The sequence below is a fragment of the Diabrotica undecimpunctata genome, chromosome 2 (assembly GCF_040954645.1).
Source record: "Diabrotica undecimpunctata isolate CICGRU chromosome 2, icDiaUnde3, whole genome shotgun sequence".
Classification (NCBI taxonomy): Eukaryota; Metazoa; Arthropoda; class Insecta; order Coleoptera; family Chrysomelidae; genus Diabrotica; species Diabrotica undecimpunctata.
The window spans coordinates 129217149-129230887 of record NC_092804.1 but is presented as its reverse complement, the minus strand read 5'-3'; the positions used below and the strand labels follow the sequence as shown (position 1 = coordinate 129230887).

General features: G+C 32.6%; 1 protein-coding gene across 6 annotated transcripts in view; it reads left to right on the top strand.

Annotated features, from left to right (window-relative positions):
- LOC140434866 (uncharacterized) overlaps positions 1-13739 on the top strand; it is a 541244-nt gene that overhangs the window by 470792 nt on the left and 56713 nt on the right. For all 6 annotated transcript variants that reach the window (XM_072523454.1, XM_072523453.1, XM_072523449.1 and 3 more), the window contains exon 4: positions 12643-13476. In XM_072523454.1, the coding sequence (XP_072379555.1) occupies positions 12643-13476 (834 nt within the window). The remainder of the gene's footprint in view (positions 1-12642; positions 13477-13739) is intronic.

The window sequence follows — 13739 nt, the reverse complement described above, 5'->3', positions numbered from 1 at the left end:
AGCTATTCACATTTTTATCAGTTTTCATACATTCAAGTTCGGAGACAAGTTTTTTTTTTGTATTGCTCCATTATCGCCAAAAGGCAGATAAACAAAGTGTTAAAATCAATATATTTATTTCCAAATAATTATTTTAGACACAGATGGTAATTAATGTTTTCTTGCTTCAGGGTTGGTTGGTTTGTTTGTTTTTTTCTGCTTCTTCTTCTTCGTATTTTTCCGTCTGGCTGTAATTTCCAACTTTTCAACATTGTCACACAAGTCTATGTACATCGGCAATCGTACGGGATTTTGGATTGAAGACACGCTGAACTATAACTGGAATTCCACGCGGTGAAGTATATGAAAATTCGAGGTATGGATCGATAATTAATTTTCAACGGAAGATTTAAGCGCCGTCTAATTTGGTTTGCGGAATACAATAGTTTTTTTTTAAGATTATTTGCTGTTAGTTTTTATTTTCATATTTACAAATACTTTACAGATTTTTTTTTAAAGATAATTTGCGGTTTATTTTATTAATTCAATATTTACACATACCTATTTTAATTTTGTAAACTGCGTCTAAGGGGGGGTTATATATTTGAGATTTATTTTTTTATATTATTTTCTGCGCACGCACTTGAGCTCACGTGGTGTCCTATTTGCGTTAATTATTTTTTTTTGGTTGGTATTGAACCGCACACCCCTTAGCGTCCGGTACTTTTGATACGTCCTACCTTTCATTTTGTTCTGTTAAATAGAAATAACTTATGAATTTTTGTTAGGCAAGCAGAAGCCGCATTTTTATATTATTTTTTTATTAAGCCTATGGTAAAGTTAAATAATATTGTAATATGTAATATGTATGTATTTATTTTCAACTATCTTGGGAATCTATTTATTAAAATTGACTAAATTCTAATCTGACAATTTCATTTATTTTTTTATTTATTCAGGTTGTATACTGTTACTTAGTATTTTAGTAGTAAACCTATTGGTAAGTTGGTGGTTTATTGAATAGCAACGTAGGGAAGGCTGTGGGCCAATTTACCTGGCGCCCCTGATATAACTTCGGATTTTTTTGTTTTGTGGACCGCACGACCATCTCCACTGTTTTGTCTAGCCGCGAGCCATTCCCAGACTGTCACCGTATAGTACTTTTCTTTCCGGGTGTACGTCTGATTTATATTTGGTACATTTTGTAATTTTTTTTATATAGATTCGGTTTTGTACGCCACATCGGATAATGTCATAATGGGTTATAGGTCAGTCATGTCTATAGAGTAAGTACAGTACTCGTTTTAGTATGCTCCTCTGAAAAATACCAGAATTTATTGCGATACAGTTCGAAGTGCCTTCAATAACTTTTACTTTAAATTTATGATCATATAGATAAGATTTAAGAAGGTTGAAGTAATCGATAGAAACAATTATTTTAATGGCCATAATAGCGAAATTTTTTTAATCGTTTTAATGCGTGATTTCTAAATGCTGGATTTTCAGTATCCTAGTCTTTTGTCTAATTTGAGAAGAGATAATAAAAGTTATATACACAGAGGTATTTATCAAGACTGCATAATTGAGTTATCACTTCGAGAACGACAATATAATAATTAGTTTCATCTCTCGTATTGCCATTATGCTGGAGTTACTTGTAAATGTTTAGAATAGAGATATGGTAATTATTTACCGAAAGGAGATATCTTTTCGTACGCCCTACAATAGTTCAGTCGTCAGACTGGAGGACCTTTGATTAAAAATCATACGAACAAGCTGAATTTTACTGATAATGTCAATTTTTAGATCCCAAAATAAATACAAAAAAGTTTGCCACTCCTACCACCTGGCTTCCTTCTCCTAAAACCTCCCTCGTAGGGGAAGAGAGAAGGTAAATATGTATAAAATGTATCTGAAGTAATTTTAAACAAAAATGTTAATTAGCACTTTTTGTGTATGTAGAATCAGCCGTCCCCTCAGAAAGAACGCTTAAAGCGATAGGCAATTTTAAATGTAAGCTACGCGCGCGAAATCAATTTTTTAAATAAAATTTGTGTGTCTCAAAAAAAGTTGATCACCCTTTTTATGCAGCGGGGATAGTATTTATTCCCTTTAACCACTCCTCTGGTATTAATTCGTTCTGCCATATAAGTACTATTAGTTTATGGATTGCAGCGAAAAGTTGATCACGACCTTCCTTATTCATGCTTATACCTTTCAGAATAGATTTCGCCGATTCCTGGGGTTTTTTTATTTTTACGTTTTTATATTGCACTTGACACCTCTTCTGTTGTTGGTGCTTCAATGTATAGTTGCTGATGTAGGTTTAGATGATTTTCAATGTTGTCGTTTTCTTCAATATAGTCTACATTGAGATGATCGCTAAAATATTGTGTCCATCTGTTAAAAACTGAGTTTGTATAATGTAGAATTTCACCATTAATATCTCTACAACTTGTCCCTGCTTAACGTACCTACTTAATATTAAATAAACATTTCAAGTTAATAATTTAGTTCTAATAAATACATGTTTTTGTTTTGCGAGAATATATAATCCTAACGACTACTGTAATTAAACTTGTAAGTTATTGCTAAAATTAGCTATTATTTATTTTCTACCCGTTTTTATTGTTATTAAACGACATCCTCCAACACAATATACGTCCTTGGAAAAAGATTTAAATGATTATCAGATTCTACAGCAAATTGCTTTGAACGAAATAATTTATTACATAAAACAGAAATATCACAACCAGTTTAGGCAGTAGAAGGCAGAATTTATCGTTGATAAATTTTAAAAACGATTGTTAAGTACCCTGTTTGTCGTTAATCACACCTTTTCTTCCTATAATTAGAAGGTTATATGATCGTAAAATGCAGCTTACATTGTCTTTTTTGCGAACTAACTGCGAAAGATAAGACTGGCACACCCCAGCTATTGTTGAAAGTGTCTCTAATATAATAAAGGTGTCAGATTTTATCAGTTCTTAAAAAGGATATTTTTCTTCGGGTTTTATGTCCTTTGACATGTAATACAATACTTATACAAATTTGATATCTCTAGACCATAACGTCAATAGCACGGTTATTGCTTTGTAATGGATGTAACCTGCCTGTTTTTAATGGTAGTAACTGGTTATACCTAATCGACTGGCATTTCTTTATTTTGAAAAAGAATTTAAACTGCATTTTTTAAATTACCAAGTGATGATTTTATTTGTAGTAAAAAAGGTGTGTTGTTTAACCAGTTATATTTATAACAAATTCGAATAAGTTATTATAAAATGTATTAAAATTTCTGCGGGCATTTCAGCAATTCCTGAAGATTTTTTATTTTCTGAGTGCCATATTAAATCTCGTATTTCTCGTAATTCTCGTATTGTGTTGGTTCTTACAGTGTATTAATTATTTTTGACTAAGATGGTATTTGAGGTGATAAATATTTGTCTTTTGCGGTGGACAGAAGTTCGTTAAAGAATTTTCAACCCATATATCTACTATGTACTTCTTCCTTTGTATTGAATATAGTATAGTCATTCTTGTTTTTACACATGTTATGACAGTTTAAATAATTTTCTTGTATTTTCATTTAAGTTTTAACGATAAGTTCTTCCAGTATAACATTAAGTTCATTTTTTTCTTCTGTGCAAGTACTCATGTTCTCTCGTAAGATATTTATATGGATGCTCCCTTCTGCTTTTTGAAATTTCAGATTGCTGTGCAGATCACTGTGCCAACTTGGTAGGGGCCTGAATTAATATATATTGGCACTTTGGTAGATTAGGACATCCATTGGATTGAAAAAGTGTCTAGCATCTATAGAGATATGAACTGGTGTAATATATACATTCTAGCTCATCCTAGAATTGGTCTTTTTTCACCTTCCTTATTCTAAGTTGGAGCAAGTACATTAATAAGACTTATATTAAAGAACAGGTCCCAGATTCTTTGACTTGCGCGTTTAAAGTGCAATACCAGATGTTTTATACTCTCATTAATGATAAAATCAGTTGCAACTTCGTGCTTCATTGTGTGGCAACATTAATATACATCAATCTGGCTAAGGCAACCCTGTTCAACACCCCAATAGAATGGACGAACCAAGTTAATTATCTAAGCATAACGCTAGATAAAAAGCTAACTTTCACGAATCATATAAACCAAACTCTCCATAAATCCAAAATACTAAGAAGTCAACTCTCTTAGGTAATAGGCAGAAGAGTAAACTAAGGTTCAAAATCAAGATTATTACGGCAAACTGCATAATTTTGCTAACTCTAACATATGCTTATATCTTAACATATGCGTAATCACCATGAAGGCATACGTGCAAAACCAATAGAAAAAAATACAGACCGTCCCAAACTTTATCATCAAGGCGGCTCTGAAAATACCTAGATATGTTAAGGTACATATTTAGAGACTCATAGCCAGAAAGAATCCTGAGAATGATAAAAGAGAAAGCAGACGTGATATTTGGCGACCTTAGAAACCATCCACACAGAATATTAAAAGAGTTGGCAGACTATGACGAAAATGTAAGGACGGTACATGGACCGCCTAGATAACAGCTATCAGAATATAGAGAAAACCCAGAAGATCCAGTACTCAAGTACAAGCATGGGCTCGATGGCCAGTCCCTTCGAGTGCTCAGGCGGCCAGGAGAACAAAATTACTTTCGCTCCTAGAGCATCTTCAGTGGCATCTGAAATAAGCCAAGAAACGTTTGTTCAACTGAAGAAAAATTAATTGTCCTCGAAAAATAAAAATTGATGGTTGATAAAAAAAAATTTTTAATATAACGTTTGAGACTTACTTCGTCAAAATTATAGGCTATCCAAAAATTTGGTGAATATCATAAACATTAAATAATACATTTACACAATACTAGACAAAGGACAAACAGTTTTAAAAAAATTTAAATTTGAAGAAGCTACGTAGTAGGTGATAGCAGGAGAGAGAATAGCTCCTGGTCTTAACGGAAATGTTAAAGTGACATTTGAGATATGAAAACTTGGATGCGCAGTTACAATCATAGTGATGTGATCTACACATTTCAAAATTCTGTGAAACTGAACATTGACCAAAAGTCCAACTGACACTACTATAGGAAGTCAACTGATGAAATATGACATTACATAGATTACTTTATGTAGATTTCATAATCCAGATCTCACACTCGAACCTGTCAGTAATAATTTGGGTGTTAGTTTGGGCACAACTAAAGTGGACATAGAGTGTGAATGTAAAAACTAGACTAAACAATATATTAGATAGTGGGTTGTTGACTACAATAAAAAGGTCTACCAGACACTACCTTCTTCTTCTTATAGTGCCGTGCACCTATAGTGCGTTGGCGAATTATCTTAAGGCCAGACGTCTGTCTTTTGCGGCATGCAAAAGATCGCCAGTGTTATGTCGCCAAGCATTACCAATACTGTAGAAAAGAAGATATCGAACTATGAAATTGAAATACTTAGAATTAAAAATCAACATTGAAAGAAAAGTGTATAAATGGGGTATAATATCGATAGTTCAGTTAATCCCGCAGTCAATGGGAGGATCATAAAATTTAAATGTCAAAGCATTACTCAAGACCATCTGACCAACAATGGGAGATGTTGAAATATACAACTGTGAAGATGGTATACCTAAATTACGAAGAGATGTGGAGAGTGTAAAAAACGCCAACAATAGATTAATTGATCATGAACAAGATTGTTTTGCAAGTTATTGATGAATGAAATATTAATATTAATTAAAATATGAAATTCTAAAACTCTTAATGGGTATACTTTAAAAAATTTATTTTGTTAATTTGGCGGCCGAGTAACCGAACACACACATTTCGGACAGAGAGACACCAACCTAGGTGGCTGGTTCTCTGTCCGGAACACACATTTTTTCGGGACTTAAGTCCCAAAGTAAAGTATCAAAATTAAATTCAGTCATTTCATAAGGAGAAAAGCTGTTCTAGCTACCCCTAATATCAGGTGACCTAACCACTCAATGTAAAACACAGGATGTCCCATTACCCAGAGCATCCAAAGTAACGATCATTACATGAGCCCCCCTTCGTTATGTCCTGCGATGTAGAGAAGTGGGAGCATAGCTTGGGAGTTCAGATAGGTACCACTCCAAGATGGAGTGTTACTGGGTTGATCTTTGGACATCTAACTCCCACTATCCAATGGAACACGCAGTCCCTTGGAGCTGGATGTGTGTGTGCTTAATACATATTGTTAATGACCCGCCCTTTACCATGCGCGCTGTGACGTCATCAGTTTTAATTCTGTCTCTACTAAATATTCTCAATCATGGTCTAAACAGATCCATCTCTGTCGCCTCGAGCTTTCTTCTATTATTTTCTGTGATTTTCCATGTCTCTACAGGATAAATGAGGCTCCTTTTGTTAAAGTTTTCATAGATGTTAAATTTTCCTTGTTTTCCATCAGATTGTACTGTTGATCTAATATTAGAGCTACACCATATACATTTAAGCTGTATTATATGTAACATTTAATACCAAATTATTATTTTAGGGTTAAACATAGTTATTCTACAATGAAGTAAATTGTTATGCAGTATTCTACACTAAATCTACTTCACGATTTTGTCACACGTAGATTTGTCACGTGTAGATCAATATTTTGATTTGTTTATAATGAAGGTTTCAAATACAAATTACGAACCTCTTCTACCTAAACAGTACTGAGAAGTCTTAAAATCATAAAGTTCTTAGAATAAAACGAGACAGCTACTTTAGAATAAAACGAGAAGTGTACCTTCGCATACGATGCAGTTATTATAGCAGGAGCAGACACTAGTGACGAACGACTGAAAAATTGCAAGTCTACCTTATAAATTTCGTAAATTAAGTTAGAATAAATCATATCTGTCCCAAATACAACATCAGGATATCATTGGTTATTACTCTTGAGACACAAAATCGCGCTGGTCTTATGTCTAGAGAAAAGATAACTCACTAGAAGCTCAATAAAAGGAAAGAGGAGCACCTGATATTCGACGAAAAAAATGTTTTAAAAGATTGGGAGAATTTCTTATCTGTCCATTTATAGTAAATTAGGTACTTGTTTCTAAGAAAATACTAAGATCAATGTGAGTGTATCCGTCGTACCAAAGCTAATATGGATAACATCCAGACATTTCAGAATAAAGTGGTAAATAATATCATCGATACTCCTTGGTGTATACGTAACAGTAATTTCCATCAGCACCTGGGTATGGAGACTATGGATAAAAGAATCAAACACTTTCGAACTGGTGTTTGGGTCGAGATCAGAGCATAGTCCGATGTAGTGTTGCATGTTAAGCTAGTGCATTATTTGTTAGATATACCATAGGATCGGCACTAAATTTAGAAAATCGCCAGTAAAGTTAAGTTATTTAGTAATCAGTCGATCAAATTAAAATTTTTAGAATGGTGTCTTTACGAAAAAAAGTGTACTTGATTTATATACAACGTATGTTTATTTGCAACATTTTTACGATTTCCGTGTATGTGGCATCTTTACGATATTATCATGGACGAATAATGAACTTGTATTGTATATACGTTTTTCTCCCGGTAGTTACGAAAACACCGAAATGTACGTACCTACACACCCACTTACAGTTGACATTATTCCTTGAAATATTTAAACAAGGAAATGAACAACTGGTTTTAACAAAAAGCAATAAAAACAAAGCAAGCAAGCATTCAATGCTGTGCGAAATCATATTAATTGCATAACAAATAATTGCATACTAGTTTTGCTAAGGAAATGGCACCTAGGTATTATGTGAGTCAATGTTTATTTAGCTAGTACAAACGGTGGGGATGAGTGGAGGTATAATTTCTAGGTCAAACACTTTTATATAATTATTTTTATTTAAATTGCATGGATAATTGTGATATTCATTAGCGAATACCATAATAATAATGCAATGATTTAAATATAACTATTATTTATCTTGTGACAGATAGTTTCTTCTGTATAAACAATTGATGCTATGACCAATTCCATGAAAATGTCCACTCTTGATAAGACAATTTCAGGTAAGTATTCCAAATATATGCACATTTTGCACATAAACAAATATATTACCAATATTAGAATTTGTATGCGAATGGGCAAAATATGCTACTTCTTTTGAGAATTAAAAAGAGGAAGTTGCAGCCCCTTGCTCATATTACAAGAACTGGACAGAATGAAATTGATAATGAAAGGAAAAAGGCAGTTGAAGGTTAAATTTATGGCTCAAGGATCTACGCCGAAGGTTCACGATATCCCCTACAATTGGATCGTCAATGAGATGCCAACACCTTCAGCATCGAAAAAAGAACGTTCTAACAAAACTTTTTAATGGACAAAGTTATAAAAGAAAAAGTTCTAAACATTCACCAGAATAGAATAGATTATGAGATCCTTGATCCTCTACAAAACTAATTTTTGACATATGAAGATAACAATATTAAATAATAGGCAAAATACTTTAACATATTAATCATAAAAAATACGAAGTGTTTAAAAATGAGAAAAAGCAATAATCCTCTAACTACAAAAACATTAGATACCATTGAACTAATATTGTATGTATATATGTATATTGATATATTGATAAATTCACACAAAACAGTCGGTGCATCAACTCGAGTCTCTGTCGACGCAAGGTTATGCAGAGATATCGTTATAAGAGTTATAAGACTCTATTGATACCGATTCATACACGAAAGGTTTGACGAATTGTGCTCTTGCACCATATACTTTGGGCTTTCAATTTATCAAAGCGATAACAAAGCTTCGATTAGTGTTTTTAGTTGCACTTTTTTTGCAATAAAACCTTTTATACAGGGTGTGTCATGTAACAGTGGCCAATATCAACTTTCTTATTTCAAATAGAAAACTCTATATATTATTCAACTTTTAGATTCCTCGGAATATTTTATTTATATCTCTTGTAAAATATCCTGTACCTATCTTTAACTGTTTCGGAAATATTAAGTGTTTTCAGATCCATTGCAAAAAGTAACATTAAAAAAAATAAAATTATCTGAGTACAGAAATTTGCTGCAGCACACTAAAAAATTAATAACTGATACTGTTAATTTCTTGATAATGTAAAAAAACAAAAAACACAATAATTTGAATGACTAGATGCTCCAAATGGTCACCGCGAACGCCTCGGTTACCTTAATCATAATCTTAAAGAGAAATTGCTTCTAACGTTATTTAACATTTTAGGCATGATCGATCTAACCGCAAGCGTTGTTTGTCTTTTTAAGTCATCTAAGTCGAGATATTTAGTTTTGATTACAAAATTTTTTAGATACCTCCACAAGACGTAGTCTAATGGCTTAAGATCAGAAAATCGAGCTGGCCATTCCATCGATCCTCGCCTTCCTATCCACTGTGATGTATTGCTGAACATTGATTTTGATAATAACGAAACTAATAAAGAAAAAGTAGGAACCAAACTAAATAAAAACCTGAAAAAAACACAAACATAACGGAAGACGAAGATATAGAACATATATGACAAACCATAGTTGGAGTACAAAGAGAAGAACTTAAGAATACGAAAAGTAAAAAACGGAAAAATGGATGACGGAAGATATTTTGGAACTCATGGATGAGAGACTAAAACACAAAAACAACCCCCATCTATATAAAGAAATCCAAAGAATCATACATTTAAAAATCAAAGAAGCAAAAGAACAGTGGGTAAATGAAATGTGTGACGAAATACAAAACCTAGACAACAAACATGATACATTCAACCTATACAAAAAATTAAAAGAAACGTCCAATAATAATAAGAAACATAATATACTTATTCTAGCTGGCAACAAAGGAAGAATAATTATAGAAAGAAGAGAACATATTTAAGTGTGTGTAAAATTTATCGAAAACTCTTTTGCGGATGACAGACCTGAATTGTAACAGACGTCGACGTGGGAGATGGAAGAAAAGACCCACAATCCTAGACGTAGAGGTAAAAAATACGATAAAATGTGCAAAACATTGCAAAGCTTGTGGACCAGATGAAATAAAAATAGACGTGATGAAACTAATAGATGATAACAACATAAAACTACTAACACATCTTTTTAACAACATTATATGAAAGTGGCGTAATACCAAAGGAATGGCTTAACTCAGAATTCATAGCTATGCCAAAGAAATCTAGTTCTCGCAAATGCGACGAATTTAGGCTCATTAACTTAATTAGTCACTTACTAAAAATATTCTTAAGGATCACACAATATTGAATTTAAAATAAATGTGAAATAGATATAAGTGACTTTCAGTTCGGAACTAGAAAGGCCTTGGGAACCAGAGAAGAGCTGTTTGCGATTCAAAAACTCATTCAAAAATGCCTCGATTACCAGAAAAAAATATATCTCTGTTTCTTTGACTGCCAGCAGGCTTTGCATAGAGTCCAGCATGAAAAATTGGAACCAAAAAGCAACCTTGAAATATTTTAACCATACTACTAAAAGCGTCCATATTCAAAGAGATGTCTGACAAGGTTGAGTTAAAGCCTGGACATTAAAATTAAATACCATGAGACGGCTAGAAGCCTTTGCAATGTGGCTTTAACATTGCAAAACAATGAACATTAAACACCATAAATAGAGAGTTAGAACTCAAAACAACGATTAAGAAAAGTAAAACCTCGTACCTAGGTTACACAATGAGAAATGACAAATATATCCTGCTACGAATAATAATTGAATGAACGATATAGAGCCGAAGAGAAGTAGGTAAGAAAGCCATGTCATGGATTCGCAATATCAGAACTTGGACGATCAACAATTACTAAGAGTGGCGCAGAATAGAGAACATTTTGATGTAGTGATCGTAAACCTTAAGTAATGGAGTGCACCAGAAAAACAAGATTTGCTAATGGGATGGTGTTCCATCTTGCTGAAAGTATATCATATTCGCTGGAACTTTTGGGTTTGCTGAATCAGGATATATGTTTGTCAAAGTTGGTATGACATTATTTTGGAGAAGTGCTAAATAATTCTTGCCATTCAAATTGTCATCAATGAACAATTGCCTATGATATGGTCTCCAACAATTCCTACATATACATTGACCTTTTCAGGATATTGTGTATGTTCTTCTCTGATTCACTAAGGATTATCCCTAGACCAATAGCAGACCATATAATTATGACGATTGGCATTGCCATAATTTGTTCACAAAAATACGTCCTCCTATTAATGTCGTTTTCCATGAGAGTTCCTGAATCGGTCATTTTATAAGGATATATTTTATCTTGTTTTAATGTTCGAATAATCGATGAATGGCTAATATCAAACATCAGGACTGTTTTTCGACTAGAATTATGTGGGTTTTCCTCAAACTCAAGCATAATATCCAATTTGACATCATCACTTATTGCATTTGAAGCTGCTTTTTATCTGCCTTCCATGTCCAAGCTCGAGAAACTTCTGTTCTATTTTACTAATTGTCCCTTTGGATATAGGCGCCAAATTTGGAAATGTTTTATGAAATAAGTGAGCAACATCCATTTGTGTTCGTGTTTTGTCTGCATAACCACTCATCTGTAGAATTGTTATTCTATGCATTTCTATTAAATAAATCAGTGTTCTGAAATGCAGTTAACGAAATTCAATCGACTATAGAACTAGCAACTACTGTCATATAGGCTAACAACAATTTGCTAAGGTTAGGCTTTTTAAAGTAAAGTAAACAAAACTATTATAACAAGAAACGCTAAAATAATGTTTGCTTACTTTCTCATTTTCAAGACCTACATGGGAAATGAGTATTGAGTGAGTTGTAGCAAATTTTATAATAAATCTGAAAACACCTATTATTTCTGAAACAGTTAAATACAGGTACTTATAGGATATTGTACACGAGATATGTCTAAATTATTCTGAGAAAAAGTTTTTATTGCAAAAAATGTCAACTAATAATACCAATCGACGTGTCCGAGCGTTTATGTGATCAAGCCCCAATTTATTTATTATTGAATTTATTTAATTTAGCAGTTTCACTCTGTATATCTACAAATATAAGATATTCTTGATTCTGATTCACTATTGAATAAGTAAATCATATTTTACAATTAAGTTTTTTAACTTTATTTATCTTAAAATGTCTTCAGCGTATCGCAAATAACTTAGATACATTCTGTAAAATGTACAACTTTAAACCACAGCAATTACTTGTATTTTTAATTTTGAAATTTGGTACAAAGTATAAACCACCTTGTATAACTATGACATAATGACAATGAAAGTAATGAAATCACACTCAAGGAAAAATATATTTCTCATTATATAATTTAACAGAAACAATACTTGTCTCGCTTGAACAATAAGTAATTCTGTCATTCTAGGGTATTCATTTAACACAATGATTATTATGTTACAGACCTTCACAGCTCTATAAAATTATAAGATGTTTTCAGAAATATTGTTTGGTATGTTTTATTTATAATGATGTGTTCTTTTTAAGTTAAACCAATATCAACAAAACTGTACAAAAAATTAACTTGTTTGTGACCAAACTATTATAACTTTAAAACATATCTTATTCACAATAATTTTCAAATTAAGTATGTTTTATAAGCACTTAAATTTATTTATTCATTTCAAGACTAATATATACTATTTTTCAGCTCTCTATTAATCCATTGGATCTATCGTCACAAAAATCAAAAGCTTCAGTTGGTAGAACTGCAATCAGACGACCTCCAACGCGCCAACGAACGAAAGAACCTCTTCAACCGTCGTCAGATCTCACAGACCATTTACGCAACGCTCACATTACCGCAGCAACTAATCTTCATCGAGTTTCACGACTATGTCATCAAATACATGAATCAGCGGTAAGACAAGCATTTGGGAGAAGATCTCCTCGGCCTACGATATCTGATCGAGAAAGTGGAGATGGTGGTGTCGAAATATACGAAATAGAAAGTGTATCGAGTGAAAACAATAACAGTAATAACAGTAATAGTAACACCGTTAATGGACATACTAATCTTGTACGAACAAAAAGTAGCAGTAGTGATGATATAAGCTTAATACCAGAAAAAGATACAAATGGAAATAAGAGTATCGAAGATTTAGAAGATCTAGAGCAACTTCAAACTTGGAGGAGAACATCCAAAATAAGAAGATCTCTACAATTTCCAAAGCAAGCTTCAAAACCATCTAGTCCTAAACCTGTAGATCTGCCAGAAAGTTTAGGCAACGTAAGAAAGATTCGAGAAGAATTGGAAAAAGGAAGAAGACTGAATACAGCCTTAAGAAATAACAGCGTAGATTTAGATGCTTTAGATCAAATTTTGCAGTCGATTTCGAGCTCAAGTAGTGATAAAGCAAGTGAAGATCAAGACTCGGAGTTATCTAAGAAACAAAAAAGGAATTCGTTTGTTACTGTTGAGTCTATACAAGAAATCAAAGGAAGGCTAAGGAAAACTAGTTCACCAACTAATGACATTTATAAGGTACTTATATTTTTATAATAACCTTCTTGTGAGCTCATTTCCATTATGTATTTATTTTTCGGCTTTCGTATTATCTTTTCTATGTTTATTTTCATGTTTCGGCTAGACAGTTCTTACGGTTCTTATTTCGGTTATCCTTTGGTTTTCTCTGATTTCAATAATAATTGTAAATTTAGTTTGTAAAAAAATCTTATTTTCTGAAAGGTTTTAATGCCTGCTGTTCAGTCTCTTTTGATTCGAGGCCTTAATTCGATGGGTACTTA